The following is a 16,315-nucleotide window of genomic DNA, read 5'->3' on the forward strand; positions in this document are numbered from 1 at the left end:
AGCCCAGGACGCTGCCCTGCCGCCAGGGTTGTTGGGGGATGGGCAGGAGTGAATCACCTGTGGCCACATTGACATTTCAGTTGCCAAAGGCCAGGAGCAGATAGCACTGCCTGGTCTGGGCTGCCCCCTTCCCTCCGGCCCTCCCAGTGCCCCCCATCCTCCCCATGGCCCCAAGCCGCCAGCTGACGCACCCTTTCCTTTCTCGCAGTCGTGGCTGCTAATGACCTCAAGTGGCAGACGTCCGGCATCTTCCGGCCCTTCATCGAGGTCAACATCATCGGGCCCCATCTCAGCGACAAGAAGAGGAAATTCGCCACCAAGTCCAAGAACAACAGCTGGGCCCCCAAATACAATGAAAGCTTCCAGTTGTGAGTGGCTTTGACACACGTTTCCGTTCCACCCCCTCCCCCGTTAGACCCAGATCTTATGAGCGAAGCAGGGCTGGGCTGCGCTGCAGTGGAAAATGAGCTGCACGTGGGAGGGGGTGATTCAGCGATGGCTGTGCTGCTGTCTCTCAGCTGATGCACTAGGGGGCGCCGTGCTCTTCAAAGTGCCACCTAGGGCTGGTCAAAAATGGTCTAAGATGATTTTTGATGGCAAACTGGGTTTTCGACGAAATGAAATTTTTCACAAAAATGGTCTGTGTTCTGCACAGAGCACCGGGACTATATCTCCCATGATGCACCACCTCTCTCCCGCCAAGAGGGAGACCAGGGTACACTATGGGAGATGTAGTCCAGGCAGGGAGACCCACCTATAGAAGAGAATGGGCACATGAAACTCCTGAACTATTTCTCCCATGAGTCACCATGGCTGGGGCTCCCATGATGCTCTGCTTCCTCGCTGTAAGGAGGGATACTGTGGGAGTTGTAGTCCAGCTGGGGAGCCGTGCCTGTAGAGTAGAATGGGAGCGTGAGGCACCTGAACTACAGCTCCCATGAGGCACTGCAGCACCGTTTCCAAAGTCAGGGAGAGGCAACCACCAGTGTCCCAGGGTCTGGGGGCCACATTCCTTCCTGCTGGTGACCAGCTCTCCCTTGCAGTTCCCACAACCCTAGGCTGATTCTTGGGCAGCGAAGCGCCAGTGTCCCGGTGCATGCAGCGGCCGGTGCGCAGGCCCCTGCGGGCGGGGCTGGTAACCCTGTCCGTCCTCTTCCTTCCCGCGCAGCACCCTGAGCAGTGAGACGGGCCCCGAGTGCTACGAGGTGCAGGTGTGCGTCAAGGACTACTGCTTCGCCCGGGAGGACCGCACGGTGGGCATCGCTGTGCTACAGCTCAAGGACATTGTGCATCGGGGCAGCTGCGCCTGCTGGCTGCCCCTGGGCCGGCGCATCCACATGGACGACACGGGCCTCACCGTCCTGCGCATCCTCTCGCAGCGCAACAACGACGAGGTGGCCAAGGAGTTTGTCAAGCTCAAGTCGGACACGCGCTCGGCCGAGGAAGGCAGCAGTTAAGGGCCTCAGCAGGTGTAGAACATCCCCAGCACCACCCCCCTCCTGCCCCTTTTCTACAGCATCCTCCAGCCACGTAAAAGCCATACAGGTCATCCACAGCTCCCCCCCCCCCACCAGATAGGGAAGGGAGCCCCCCCCTCCGGGAAGCCCTTGCCACAAGCAGGCGCCTGCTTCCCAGTGCCAAGGATCGAAGCAGGCACTCTGTGCCCCTCCCTGCATCCCTGGGCTGCAGCTCAAGGGCACTGCTCCAGCTGCCATGGGGCAGGGAAAATGCAGCCCCCAGGGAGCGCAAGCTGCCCTCACTGCTGGCAGGGGTGGACTTAGCGCCTCTTCCCGAACCTGTTTCTGTCACGACAGATGCTGGGAGAGGCAGAAGCCAAGGCCTGGAGCTAACCGTGAGGCAGGAGCGTTTGAACAAACGTGAGCCACCCAGTATGGCCACAAGGTTGGCACAGCACTGCCCTCAGCTTCCAAGGGGAAGCAAGGCTCGATCCCAGCCCTTCCAGCCCCCCCCCCACTCATCCCTGAGCTCCAGGAGAATCACCCTAGCTGGTAGCAGTATCGGGGACATGCCACATTGGTGAGTAGTTTGATTCCCTCCAGCAGGAGGCGGCATCACATGTCCAAACTGCCCTGTGGTCATGGCAACCTCATTCAGCAATAGAGATGAGCCAGGCAGGAATGGGCACAGGGAGGTTGAGCCGGGCTCCCTTCAAGGCGCGTGGCTGCTAAGGCCACACACGGGCCAGCGTCAGCCTGCTTCAGCGGGCGGCTCTGGGAATCCGCTGCCCCTCACGCCATAGCGTGCCACAAGCTGTGTCCGCACTAGCCAAGCCCTGGGCAGGTGGCTCAGAGTAGCGTAGACAAACCCTTAGTCTGAGGCCAGGCAGCAGGGCTGGGGCCGAGCTCGTCCACCCAGGCCAGCAGCAGGAGGGTGCTAGCAGGAAAGTAGGGCAGGGGCGATGTGAACCAGGACCACTGCCAGGTCCCTGCCACGGGGCTGCACACACGTGGGGCGGCATCACACTAAGGAACCCGGATCCCAACTCTAACCTCCCTCCCCGGCAGGCTCAGAGACCAGCGCAGCTGGGAGGAGGCAGCGCCTGCATTGGGACAGGGATGTGCAAACCTCATCTCCCCCGCTCCCCGCAGGCAGCCCTTCCTGCGGGGCTGAAGCAGGGTAGCCTCCCTGGGTGAGAAGGCACAGCAAAGGGGGGACTCAGGGTCGAGGGCCTGTCCTTGCCATCCTGCGTGGGGGAGCAGGTGAGTAAATGAACACCGGGTGCCGGCCGGTGGAGGCGAGAGGGAGTGAAAATGGGGCCGCAGCCTGGGTGCAAGTGAGTTAGCTGCAGCAGGTGGGACAAGGGGAGGCACCGGAGGAGGTTGGGTCGCTTTACAGGATAAAAGGCAAAATATTTCTGCCAGCCCCAGCCCTGCTTCCACCGGGGAGAGCGTCACAGGCCCAGGATTCTGCCTTGGCCTCGTGCTGAGTGGCCGGCGGGGCGGGGGGGTCTCCCAGCCGGTAGGCGGCGGGACTCCCACACTGGCCCAGAGTGCTTGAAAAGCAGTGGGGCAAAGATCCCTGCCCCTGCTTGCTCTGCACGTAGCGCTGCAAGGGCCCTAAACCCTTCGCTGCCCCCCACGCGGGAGAGCTCCCGCTGCCCCCGGCCTGGCCACAGGGCCAGGGCTCGGGCCTGTTCCCCAGCGACGCTCAGAGCGCGGGGGCAGGTGCGTGGGCTTTATCTGCTCGCTGGCACAGCCTGAGCCCAGCTGTGCCAAGAGCCCCCCTATCCGCTGTGCATGGCTGGCCGAGCCATGGCCCTGCGAGCCCTGCGCTGCCAGCCGGAGTGAAACCCCCTCCTCTACCCAGGAGAGTGCCAATGCCGTCGCTTTCCGGCGGGGACCACGCCGCCCTCTTCCACGCCCCATCCCTTCCCGGCAGCCTCGTGGGACCCCATCCCCACCTTCATTGCAGCTTCCAGCCCTTCCCCCCCCCACATGCGCCGCTGGCCAGGGGGGTCAGGCGACCTTCGCCCACGGTCATGCCCAGCCGTGGAAGGGGCACAGCAGTGGGGCCAGGCCCAGGGGCAGCACTTCCTGATTTAGCAGAGCCGAGTGCATGGGGCCCATAGACCAGGGTGGGCTCCAGAGTCTTTGCCATGGCCCTGGCAGCGAGGCCTGGGCACGCAGCTGAGCCCAGGGGAAGGGCGTGCTCTGCGCTCAGAGGATTTCAGGCCCCAACCAGAGCCAGCAGCTACCACGCCCCTGCCACAGAAAGCCTGGCCCGGCTCCGTGGGCAGCAGCTGTCCAGGAAGGCCGGATCCTGTAGGCAGAACAGCCGCAGGTCAGGCCAGAGGCAGAGCTAATCCCACTTGGGGCCCTGGGCCAGGGCTTGGTGCCAACCTCCCCAGCGTCTCTTATGCTCACTCCCAGCAGCCCCAGTGACTCAGCACCGCCTGGGCCCTGCTTACGCAGTGACAGCTCTGGCCACGTGCAAGAACCGTGCCCCGGTCCCTGCTGACGAGGGGCCTGAGTGACAGGAGGCTCCCCACCCACCCCCTCTAAGGGCTTGAGTCAGACCAGGCACTGTAGTGCCCATGCAACGCGGCTAGGCCCAGCGTAGTGGGGGGGAGGCCCAACCCACTGCTCCTCGTGCCAGCCCCTCGTCCCTGTCCGTGGCATGCAACCGTCTACCTCCCCGCAGGCACAATGGGGGCACAGCAGCCTCCACGCACAGGCCCCAGTGCCCCCCTCCCTGCCCTGCCAGGTACCAGCCTTGGCAGCTGTGGTTTGAGTTGCACCAGGGAGCTGTGCCCAGGGAGAGGGGGCAGGACGGCCTGGCCCCCGCAGACAGCTCTGTAAATATGTAAATAGCTGTAAATACAGACGGTTTTTCCGTGTTCTTTACCCGACTGCAACAGCTCCGAAGGGCTATCGCGTCAGACCACGGCCATATGGCGCAGGGGACGGAGGTGCAGCCTGTGTGACCCAGGGCACTGCCCCCAGCCCCATGCCCTGCTCACTCATCCATGGGCCCTCAGTCCTCCCCCCACCCCCGGCAAAGACACAGCCTGGTCCCAGCCCCCTCCCCTTAGAGAGGAACCCCAAATCCAGGCACCTGCCCCTGACTCTAAACACCCACCAGCCCCTTCAGAGCCTCCAAGAACAGAGTCCAGTGCAGGCTCCTGGCTCGGACCATAGCCAGACGCGGCTACCTGAGAGGAAGGGGCAAGAACAACTACTAGCCGCTGTGGGACTCTGCCCCCCCCCCCTTCCCCGATCTCTTAAGAGCTAGGGAGTTTTAATATTCCCCCCCCCCCCCTTAACTCGCTGTTCTCACGCTCCCTGGCTGGTCACTTCTGAGCCAAGAGCAGCTGCCGCTCCCCCCCCCCCACCTCATTTCAACCCCAGCCCCATGCTGAGCAGAGGGGCGGGTAGCTGGGCCTCCCCAGCCAGATGCAGGGCGGGGGGTGGGGGGGCTAGCAGAGGTAGGGCTGGTTTCAGGGCTAACGGCCAAGCTGATTTTGACACCTAACACCCATCCTCCCCCCAGCTGGATTTAGACATTCCCCCACCCCCACGGGACAGCTGGGCCCGCTGCAGTGTTGTATCAGGGCCAGGAAGGAGCTCAGGTTTTCCAAGCTGCCAGCCAGTCTGCCGGGGCAGGGCTCGGCCCTGCCAGCAGGGCTCCCGGTGCAGCCTGGCACTGGCATTGAAGGGGGGGGAGCTTGAGCAAGGTCACAAGCCATGAGGGGCTGATGGGAGATGACCCCTCTGTCCTGTCACAGGCCCCGGAGTGTGTGAATCCCACAACCCAAGAGATTGAACCTGCTCCAATCCTGCCCCAGCCCCCATACACACCCCTCACGTGGGGGCAGAGCGCCCACCCCCACGGGCAGAATTCACAGCGCAGACGCTGCTTCCCTCTACCCCCAGCTGGTTTCTAAAGGTCGGGGGGGTAATGACACCCATGGCCCCAAAGCAGCGCCAGGCAGGGCTGTAGTGTGCACAGGCCCCTGGCTCAGGAAGGGGGGGGGGGTGAGCCCCAGAGCCTCATTGCACACCTGGGGTTACGTTTTCCCCCAGCAAAGCCAACAAACCATCTTCAGCTGAGGGGTTCAGGGTCCTAGGACTAGCTCCTCTGCAACAACCTTCCCCCCACCCCCCCAAATCGGCATCAGGGGAAACGCGAGCAGCTGGAAAGGGATGGGGACAGGGACCCGGGGGACTGAGGCCCAGCTGTTGCAGGGTGGGCGCTGAATGGGGCAGCGGGCACAGGCCTGCAGTGGCCCATACATTCTAGCACCCCACACTGCGGTGGGCTGCAGCCAGGGAGGGGGAAGGAGACTGGGGAGGTGGAGAACATTGATGTGATTTACCCAGCCCTCAGGCTCGGCTAGGCCACAGCTTCAACCCATCCCAACCCCCACCCCAGGCCAGTGGGAGCATAGGGCAGTTCCCAGCAGGGACAGAGGCCATGGAGCAGCAGGCCCTGCCCAGCAGAGATTGGGACAAAGCAGACGGTTGGGCAGGGACCCCGGGGGAGCTTGGGAACGAGGATTGGGGGCTCACTCCCACGCCCTGTTCCTTAACAGCCCAACCCTGCCGTACCCCTCAGCCCGGCACAGGGTGCAGTCAGGGCAGGAGCAGGCCTCCAGCCAGCGTAGAGAGGAGGCAAAGGCCGGGAGCAAGAGGCTCCTTTCCCCACACAAGGCGGGGGGGGGGGGGGGGGGGGGGGGGAGGGGTAGTGACCTAGCCCCCTACAGCAGCCCAAGCTCATAGCAAGGGGACAAGATGCAAGCCAGGAGAACCCACAAGTGTGCAGGTGGGAACAAAGATGGACAATGGGATTGCTCTGGCCCAGGGGACCCTCTTAGGTGCTGCAGGGAGCTATGCAAAGGACCCTAGTGGGCTGGAGCAGACAGGCGGGTGGAGAGCCCCACGCACTAGGGGGTAAATTTCCCTTTGGGTTTATTCCACCCTGGCTGATGGCAAAGCGGCTGTTCTCTCTCCCTGGAAACGTGAACCCGGGTTAGGGATGCTGACCCTGCGCAGCTCCTGTCTCCCACCTCCTGGTTGGAGTCCTGCGACGACAGGGCGGCCAGACCTCAGCCTCGCCCCTGTGCCCTCAACATCCCGTCCTTTTTGTAGTACTTGCCTGGGACCAAAGTGGTAGCTACTCACACCTGTTTCAGTTCAATGTTTACACCCCTTTTCCTCCCGCCCTGCCACCCAAAGGGCTGCAAGGCAGCTGGCCTGGCAGTTCTCCACCTCTCCCCCCTGCACAGACTGACCTCATCCCCGCCTGCAGCACGGCCAGCTCGGGCCCCGCGGAGCCCTACGGCTACTGGAACACAAGACCCGTTCCCCGGTCTCCCTCTCCGACACGCCCCTTTGAGAACTTCCGGTCGGCATGTGATTGAAACTAAAACCACCGTCACTTCGGCTCCTGTAGCACCTCTGTCAGCGCTGGCCCGTGTGTCTGTCCGTACCTGAACTGGAGCAAACAATGGTAAACATGGATGCATGACAGTGAGATGTTTTGCACTATTTTGACTTTTTTGGGCTCTGTACAATAATTTTATTATAACTGACATTAAAAAGAAAAGCACACCCGGCCGCCGCGTCTACCTCCCAAAGCGTATCGCTCTGAGCGCCACGGTATGTGGGCTCATGCCCCAGAGGCGTGGAGTGACCCAGCCCACTGAGAGAGTTTGCCTCTTCGCTCTCAGGCTTAACATTACCCTTTCAGACGGGGGATTGAATTCGGAACCCAGTCGGACCGTTTACACATGTGGAACAGCTAATTTAGACCCCATCATTTCCACTCAGGAAAGATCTTGGAGTCCTTGTGGGTAGTTCTCTGAAAACATCCACTCAATGTGCAGTGGCAGTCAAAAAAGCTAACAGAATGTTGGGAATCATTAAGAAAGGGATAGATAATAAGACAGAAAATATCATATTGCCTCTATATAAATCCATGGTACGTCCACACCTTGAATACCAAGTGCAGATGTGTTCACCCCATCCCAAAAAAGACATATTGGAATTGGAAAAGGGAACAGAAGAGTGACAAAAATGATTAGGGGTATGGAAAAGCTTCTATATGATGAGATTAATAAGACTGGGACTTATAAGAACGGCCGTACCGGGACAGACCAAAGGTACATCTAGCCCAGTATCCTGTCTACCAACAGTGGCCAATGCCAGGTGCCCCAGAGGGAGTGGGCCAACAGGCAATGATCAAGTGATCTCTCTCCTGCCATCCATTTCCATCCTCTGACAAACAGAGGCTAGGGACACCATTCCTTACCCGTCCTGGCTAATAGCCATTAATGGACTTCACCACCATGAATTTATCCAGTTCTCTTTTAAATGCTGTTATAGTCCTAGCCTTCACAACCGCCTCAGGTAAGGAGTTCCACAAGTTGACTGTGCACTGCGTGAAAAAGAACTTCCTTGTATTTGTTTTAAACCTGATGCCTATTCATTTCATTTGGTGACCCCTAGTTCTTGTATTATGGGAATAAGTAAATAACTTTTCCTTATCCACTTTCTGCACATCACTCATGATTTTATAGACCTCTATCATATCCCCCCTTAGTCTCCTCTTTTCCAAGCTGAAAAGTCCTAGCCTCTTTAATCTCTCATCATATGGGACCTGTTCCAAACCCCTAATCATTTTAGTTGCCCTTTTCTGAACCTTTTCTAATGCCAGTATATTTTTTTTAAGATGAGGAGACCACATCTGTACGCAGTATTCAACATGTGAACTTTCTTTTCTTTGATAGGATAACGAGCCTTGTGGATAAGGGTGAAGCGGTGGATGTGGTATACCTAGACTTTAGTAAGGCATTTGATACGGTCTCGCATGATATTATCGATAAACTAGGCAAATACAAATTAGATGGGGCTACTATAAGGTGGGTGCATAACTGGCTGGATAATCGTACTCAGAGAGTTGTTATTAATGGTTCCCAATCCTGCTGGAAAGGCGTAACGAGTGGGGTACCGCAGGGGTCTGTTTTGGGACCGGCTCTGTTCAATATCTTCATCAACGACTTAGATATTGGCATAGAAAGTACGCTTATTAAGTTTGCGGATGATACCAAACTGGGAGGAATTGCAACTACTTTGGAGGACAGGGTCATAATTCAAAATGATCTGGACAAATTGGAGAAATGGTCTGAGTTAAACAGGATGAAGTTTAACAAAGACAAATGCAAAGTGCTCCACTTAGGAAGGAAAAATCAATTTCACACATACAGAATGGGAAAAGACTGTCTAGGAAGGAGTACGGCAGAAAGGGATCTAGGGGTTATAGTGGACCACAAGCTAAATACGAGTCAACAGTGTGATGCTGTTGCAAAAAAAGCAAACATGATTCTGGGATGCATTAACAGGTGTGTTGTGAGCAAGACACGAGAAGTCATTCTTCCGCTCTACTCTGCTCTGGTTAGGCCTCAGCTGGAGTATTGTGTCCAGTTCTGGGCGCCGCATTTTAAAAAAGATGTGGAGAAACTGGAAAGGGTCCAAAGAAGAGCAACAAGAATGATTAAAGGTCTTGAGAACATGACCTATGAAGGAAGGCTGAAAGAATTGGGTTTGTTTAGTTTGGAAAAGAGAAGACTGAGAGGGGACATGATAGCAGTTTTCAGGTATATAAAAGGGTGTCATAAGGAGGAGGGAGAGAACTTGTTCACCTTAGCCTCTAAGGATAGAACCAGAAACAATGGGTTTAAACTGCAGCAAGGGAGGTCTAGATTGGACATTAGGAAAAAGTTCCTAACTGTCAGGGTGGTTAAACACTGGAACAAATTGCCTAGGGAGGTTGTGGAATCTCCGTCTCTGGAGATATTTAAGAGTAGGTTAGATAAATGTCTATTAGGGATGGTCTAGGCAGTATTTGGTCCTGCCATGCGGGCAGGGGACTGGACTCGATGACCTCTCGAGGTCCCTTCCAGTCCTAGAATCTATGAATCTATGTGGGCGTACCATCGATTTATATAAGGGGAATAATATATTCTCAGTCTTATTCTCTATCCCCTTTTTAATGATCCCTAACATCCTGTTTGCTTTTTTGACCGCCTCTGCACACTGCGCAGACATCTTCAGAGATGTATCATGATGACTCCAAGTGCTTTTTCCTGACTTGTTGTAGCTAAATTAGCCCCCATCATATTGTATGTATAGTTGGGGTTATTTTTTTCTAATGTGCATTACTTGACATTTATCCATTACATTTCATTTGCCATTTTGTTGCCCAATCACTTAGTTTTGTGAGATCTTTTTGAAGTTCACAGTCTGCTTTAGTCTTAACTATCTTTAGCAGTTTAGTATCATCTGCAAACTTTGCCACCTCACTGGTTAGTTATCTGCTTGGAAAAGAGATGACTAAGGGGGGGATATGATTGAGGTCTATAAAATCATGACTGGTGTGGAGAAAGTAAATAAGGAAGTGTTATTTACTCCTCGTAACACAAAAACTAGGGGTCACCAAATGAAATGAATAGGCAGCAGGTTTAAAAACAAAACAAAAGGAAGTATTTCTTCACACAACTCAGTCAACCTGTGGAACTCCTTGCCAGAGGATGTTGTGAGGGCCAAAACTATGACAGGGTTCAAAAGAGAACTAGATAAATTCATGGAGGACAGGTCCATCAATGGCTATTAGCTAGGATGAGCAGGGATGGTGTTTGCCAGAAGCTGGAATGGGCAGTGGGGAATGGATCACTTGATTCCCTGTTCTGTTCATTCCCTCTGGGGCACTGGGCTGGATAGACCATTGGTCTAAGCCAGTATAGCTGTTCTCATGAACCTTCAAAGTCTCTGCCCAGATGTTCCCGTAAGGGAGAGGCCGCCCATGGCACGAGCACCAGGGAATTCGCTCTCTTGCATGGGTTTTGGGCTGGTGCTCTCATCAGCCCCAGGAGGGTACAGCACACACCCCAGACCCATAAGCCCTGGACTCTCCTAAATCAGAGAACTCTACTGAGCTCAAGTACAGGGGTAAGAGTATCCCCCTCCCCTAGCAAATCTTCAGACTTCTTTAGAGGAGAGGCCAGGTGTGATTGTCTGGAGCTGGGCAGAGGCAGGAACTGCGTCCGGGGGGGGGGGGGGGGGGGGTAGAACTTTTCCTGGAAGGATGTTGTACTTAAAGTACTGCACAGGATCTTTTCAGGGGGAATAAGGCAGAACGCCACATTTATTAGTAATACATGTATTCACTAACACTGTATTATATGCATATAATATTACACTTACACTCCGTCTTGTTGTTACCAATTAGTTGCTCCCCTTAACTTCACTGGCCAGGTGAGTTAGATGGGGGAGGGGGTGGAGCCGGGCTTCTGCTGATCCGGATCGATGCTCCCATGTTGACAAGACGAGACCCAGGGTCCTCTGCAAGACACCTCACTTTTATAGCAGCTTTTCTCTTATGCAAATCTATACCAGATTCAAACTCTGTGTCTGTGTCCATTGGTCCTTTGTGCTGCTTTCTTTTGAGTGTTGTCCCAATGCTGCAAAGAGGGTGTTTCCAAAAGAAGGTGCTTGCTTCTAACCCCCGAGGCCCTCGGTATGTCTGCTTGTCTTTAATGAGCCCACTTGACACGTTTTATTGTCCTTGGGTCTGGCTCCCAGCCCCTCTCCAACAGTTGAGGCTGTCTGGAGGTGCTGCCTTCCATGCCTTGCTCATCCACACCTCATTCATTCAACAGGGCAATTGATTAAGAGTGGGGGGCGGAGAGCTCTTGTTCTTCTGCTAGCAAAAGGAAATTTTCTTCTATCTTATTCTATCCTTAGGGGCTATAATATTATACCAAGGGCAATGCAAAGTTTCTAAATGAGGCTTTGATACAAAGTCCCATGAAAACAGAGGTCACACGTGGGTAGATCCACCACAAGGTTATATGAAGAGGCACAATGTAAAGTCATATGAAAATTATCAGAGATTGATCTACATTGTCCCCCTTTTGACCTCTCAAGAACAATTCTTGAGTGGTCACCATATAAATCTTTTGTATTTGTTGCAAACAAACCAAACAATTATAACCAGGTGAATATAACTAAAACCATTACAATTGACTAAACACCAGATATAACAAACACAAATGCAAACAATTATAATTATAATAATTGGAAATACAACAAAACCATTACCATTACAATAATTGGGTACATTGACAAACAAAATGAGGCCCAAGTTTGTTGCGACAATAGCCATCAAACAATAAAAGTCACTGAGGTCAGGACCATTTTAAGCACACACAACAAATAAGATTTTGTAGGAGTACCACAGTTGTTATGCAAGGTTAAGCTGATTTGGACTTAAACTAACATTCAGGTGCTAAAATGTTGTAGAAGTCCCTATTTTTAACAGTTCTCAGAGGTTTCTGGGGACCTGAAAGATGGGGCCATACAATTATGGGCCAAGGTCTTACAGGTTATGGGGGCCCCCAAGAACTACCCTTCAGGGTTTGGGGAAATAGAATCAGAGTGCATAGAGGAAAGTGTGGAATTAATAATAATACAAGCAAATGTAACTAACAATACAAATGTATTAAGAACAAAAATTAACAACAAAATGACTATTAGAGAACCTAACAAAAAATAAACCTGATGCACTGGGGACCAAAGTTTTTTTGGACACAAGTGGTGATTGATAAGTTGGATGGAGATGGGGGAAGTAGAGAGAGGAAAAGACATTTACCCTGTCTAGTGTAGTATCCCCTCTCTCTCTGGACCCAATGCTAACACAGGACACCACCAGAGACAGACACAGAACATGCAACACAGAACACTGAACACAGACTTTGTTATGACACTATAACCATGGTATTTTATAACTCTTCAGCTGGTACCAGCTCTCCTGATGTTCTGGTTCAGAGCCTGAAAGATAGAAGCTTGGAAACAAATTAGCACAGTGCTTTTACCATGGCAGAACCTGCTTGGTCTCTGCCACAGTGTGTTTGGTACTTGGGGCTGCACAAATGCTAATTAAGTGGTGCATTTCTTGTGAGTGTAAATCCTCCCTTTCTCTCAGTAAAAGGGCGTTAACACTCCATCTAGAAAAAAATTTTCTGTTTTAAAATCTAGAGCCATTTTGCCATGGCCTGGAGATCTGAGGCAGAAGCAGGCACTGTTAACTGTTTCAATGGCATTTTGGCCCTGGGAGGAGGAATTTACCCAAATATCCCCCTTCCCAATCTCCAGAGGGGTCCCAAAGGTCTGCCCCCTTCTGGGGTCTTAAATGTTTCTTCTCCTGATGTTACTGCTGCTGTAAGATTTGAGAGTGCTGTATTAACTCTCTGTACCCAACCTGTTTTCCAGTTTCTCTATCTGTTGCTTGCCTGGGCCCGATCCTGCTTTTTCCAATAAACAGTTCCTTTCTATGGGCACAAGCCTTGTTTCACTACCAATTTAGCAGGGAGGGTGGGCTTTCTAACTAGCCCCCACCCTTCCTGGTCCCATTCCTTAAACATTTTCTTCAAAATTGTGAAATTACCACAATATTACTTACCAAAACAAAATAAAACAAACAAACATAAACCACACTACACTGCCCAAACTCCTATATCCTTCAGAGTTTGGTTTAACAGAACAAGATCTGCATCTTATGTTTCTAACCCACTCTGGGCCAGAGGGAGAGACGCTAAGCTTCCCTCTGTATTACTCGGTCTGCTACCACCGAGGGTTCATACACCAATTATACAAATCCTTCCCCGGATTAGATCCTTCCCCGGATCAGAGTGAGAAACACTAAGTTTTCCTCTTTAGCTCAGTCTTGCTACGGCTGAGGGTGTATGTACCTCTACAACACAATTTAAACCTAAACTCCTATATCCTTCAGAGTTTGGTTAATTAACTGAAAGTTTATACTCTTTTTCCTATAGTGCCGGGCTTGCTAAAGCTGGCGGTGTGCACACCAGTTTGATAATAACTGGATTCTATGCTTGCTCCCCCTTTCGCATTCTCCACCAAAATGTTGTACTTGAAGTACTGCACAGGATCTTTTCAGGGGGAATAAGACAAAACGCCACATTTATTAGTAATACATGTATTCATTAACACTGTATTATATGCATATAATATATTACACTTACACTCACACACACACACTAACACACTCCGTCTTGTTGTTACCAATTAGTTGCTCCCCTTAACTTCACTGGCCAGGTGAGTTAGATGGGGGAGGGGGTGGAGCCGGGCTTCTGCCGATCCGGATCGATGCTCCCATGTTGACAAGACGAGACCCGGGGTCCTCTGCAAGACACCTCACTTTTATAGCAGCTTTTCTTATGCAAATCTATACCAGATTCAAACTCTGTTTGTGTCCATTGGTCCTTTGTGCTGCTTTCTTTTGAGTGTTGTCCCAATGCTGCAAAGAGGGTGTTTCCAAAAGAAGGTGCTTGCTTCTAACCCCCGAGGCAATCGGTATGTCTGCTTGTCTGTAATGAGCCCACTTGACACGTTTTATTGTCCTTGGGTCTGGCTCCCAGCCCCTCTCCAACAGTTGAGGCTGTCTGGAGGTGCTGCCTTCCATGCCTTGCTCATCCACACCTAATTCATTCAACGGGGCAATTGATTAAGAGTGGGGGGCGGAGAGCTCTTGTTCTACTGCTAGCAAAAGGAAATTTTCTTCTATCTTATTCTATCCTTAGGGGCTATAATATTATACCAAGGGCAATGCAAAGTTTCTAAATGAGGCTTTGATACAAAGTCCCATGAAAACAGAGGTCACACGTGGGTAGATCCACCACAAGGTTATATGAAGAGGCACAATGTAAAGTCATATGAAAATTATCAGAGATTGATCTACAAGGATTGGACTGAACAGCTGGGCTGACCCCTCTACAGCTTGAGAGCCCACCCCCCACCTCACTCCCAGACCCAGCCAGAGCTCCCTTTAGCTCACATCAGGCAAACAGAGGCTGTTGCTAGATCCAGGGCTGCCAAGTAACACTCCTCTTGGAGGAGCACTGGGAGCCCTGCTGCCCTCACTCAGCCCCAGCTGGGAGTTTACTCTGCACAGATGACGATTTCGTCCACTCTCCGTCCCCCGTCCCCGTCCCCCCCCTCAAATAGCCACATCCCCTGCATGGGGAGGAGGAAGGGGGACAAGATGGACCAGCAGGCAGTGCACTGACACGGGGGCTGGGGAGCCTGCGTGTTCTGCCCCAGCACCCCAGAAAGTTTCAAGCAGAAGCAGAGAGAGGAAGGCCCAGGTGCTACCTGGGAATGGAGCGTGTAGGCCCCTATTGCAGCCCAGGATACCTGGGTTCCCAGCCCAGCGCTACCATGGACACATCCACTGCCCCAGTTTTCTCCCCTTGGAAGTGGGGAAAATGTTCCCTGGCCTGGGGGTCGGACGCACCTGCTAAACTCCATCAGGATTTTCATCCAAGGACCTGTGAACACCCAGGAACAAGGTGTCTGGTGTCCGAGGTAAAGGACACAGCCTGAGGCCTGCTGGAGGCAACCTGTGACCTGTGTCTGCAGCGCCTAACAAACCCTCCCCTCCCCTTACCAGGGGTCTCAAGTTGTGCTCCAGCCTGGGAGGTGGCCTCCGTCCTTTCACTAGAGCAGCGCTCCCAATACTACCCCTGCTGAAAGCCCCGGGGGCTGCACAGCCTCGCCCCCAACAGCCTGGCATGGAGATCGGCGACTCGCGAGGGGCCCGCGGGAAGCAGAGGGAGACCAGCCTCCAGCTTATTATTAAAGAGACTTTTATTCACTTCACACAATTTAAAACAAGCGTTTCACTGAACACAGGCCGCATGAAGAGAGCTCACCTCCCTCCCCCAGCTACTGGGCAGGCAGCCCCCAGGCCTGGCTTCTCCCCCCCCATGCCCTAGCAGCTGAGGGGGCAGGAACAGCATTCCCCAGAGACACCCCTGGATGCCCAGTGGGTCCTGGGCCAAGCAGCCTCCTGCAGCAAGGGGGACAAGCCCCTAACCTGGCTCCACCTGGCAGCTGCTTCCCCACTCAGCAGCAACGGGGACTCCCTGCCCAGCCAGCCACACTCAGGACCTGCTTTTAAACCTGCTCCCAGGTGCTCAGATGCTGCCCTAAGTGCGATAAACCCACCCCCCGCCAGGGAGCACTGCAGTCCCAGGGGAGCTGGGTCAGTCTGTGATCGCGCAGCCCACAGCACGGGCGCCCCGCGTTGCCCCGCTCGGCTCTGGCGTGTGAGGGAGGCACCTTTACCCTCCTGCACAGCATTTCCCGAGGGGGGAGGGATGCGCCAGGCATGCGGCAGAGCTGGGCAAGTGGACATTGCCGAAAGGAAATTCCTGCCAGAGTTTTGAATTTTAAGAAGGGGCCGTTTCTGGAGCCCTTTGGAGCCGTCCTTTCGGTGCAGCAGCTTCATGCCTGCACCCTGAAATTTCAGCCTGAACCACTGGCTCCTTTGCAAGGAAAAGGGCATTTCTAGGGCACGGCAGCCCGTACCCTGCAGCCCGGGCTGCCGCATGCACGGTTGTGAGACTGCATCTTCCCCGGGAGCATCGCCGCGGCGTCGCTCAGAGCCGGGTCAGGAACGTCAGGTTAACACTGTCAGGGATGCGGAGCTCATCCAGCTGCACGGGAGAGCAGGAGAAGGGCAGGTGCACGGGGAACAGGTGAGCCGTGTCCACCAGCAGCTGACGGGGGCCGGCTGGAGTTCGGTCCGCCAGTCGGTTCTGTGCAGGGAGAAAATCCAGTCTCCAGCAATTCTCACTCACACCGCCCCCGGCCACCTCAGCCCCAATTTTCCAGCAGCCGCTAAAGCAACTCCGCCCGGCTGCCTGCCAGCACAAAGAATAGCTTCCCCTGCCCCACAGCCAAAGGGAGGACAGGAGTGAGGCACAGAGCCCCGC

General features: G+C 54.0%; 2 protein-coding genes across 3 annotated transcripts in view; one reads left to right on the forward strand and one right to left on the reverse strand.

Moving 5' to 3' along the window:
- The window catches only part of UNC13A (unc-13 homolog A), a 127,614-nt gene extending 122,000 nt beyond the window's left edge, over positions 1-5,614 (forward strand). For both annotated transcript variants that reach the window (XM_054013962.1, XM_054013961.1), the window contains 2 exons: positions 209-368; positions 1,169-5,614. In XM_054013962.1, the coding sequence (XP_053869937.1) occupies positions 209-368; positions 1,169-1,457 (449 nt within the window). In that variant the 3' untranslated portion in view covers positions 1,458-5,614. The remainder of the gene's footprint in view (positions 1-208; positions 369-1,168) is intronic.
- A 9,553-nt stretch (positions 5,615-15,167) lies between these two features.
- The window catches only part of LOC128828946 (unconventional myosin-Vb-like), a 56,826-nt gene continuing 55,678 nt past the window's right edge, over positions 15,168-16,315 (reverse strand). Inside the window, exon 35 of the mRNA XM_054013989.1 lies at positions 15,168-16,138. Within this exon, the coding sequence (XP_053869964.1) occupies positions 15,980-16,138 (159 nt within the window). The 3' untranslated portion in view covers positions 15,168-15,979. The remainder of the gene's footprint in view (positions 16,139-16,315) is intronic.

The sequence above is a fragment of the Malaclemys terrapin genome, chromosome 24, assembly GCF_027887155.1.
Source record: "Malaclemys terrapin pileata isolate rMalTer1 chromosome 24, rMalTer1.hap1, whole genome shotgun sequence".
NCBI lineage: Eukaryota > Metazoa > Chordata > Testudines > Emydidae > Malaclemys > Malaclemys terrapin.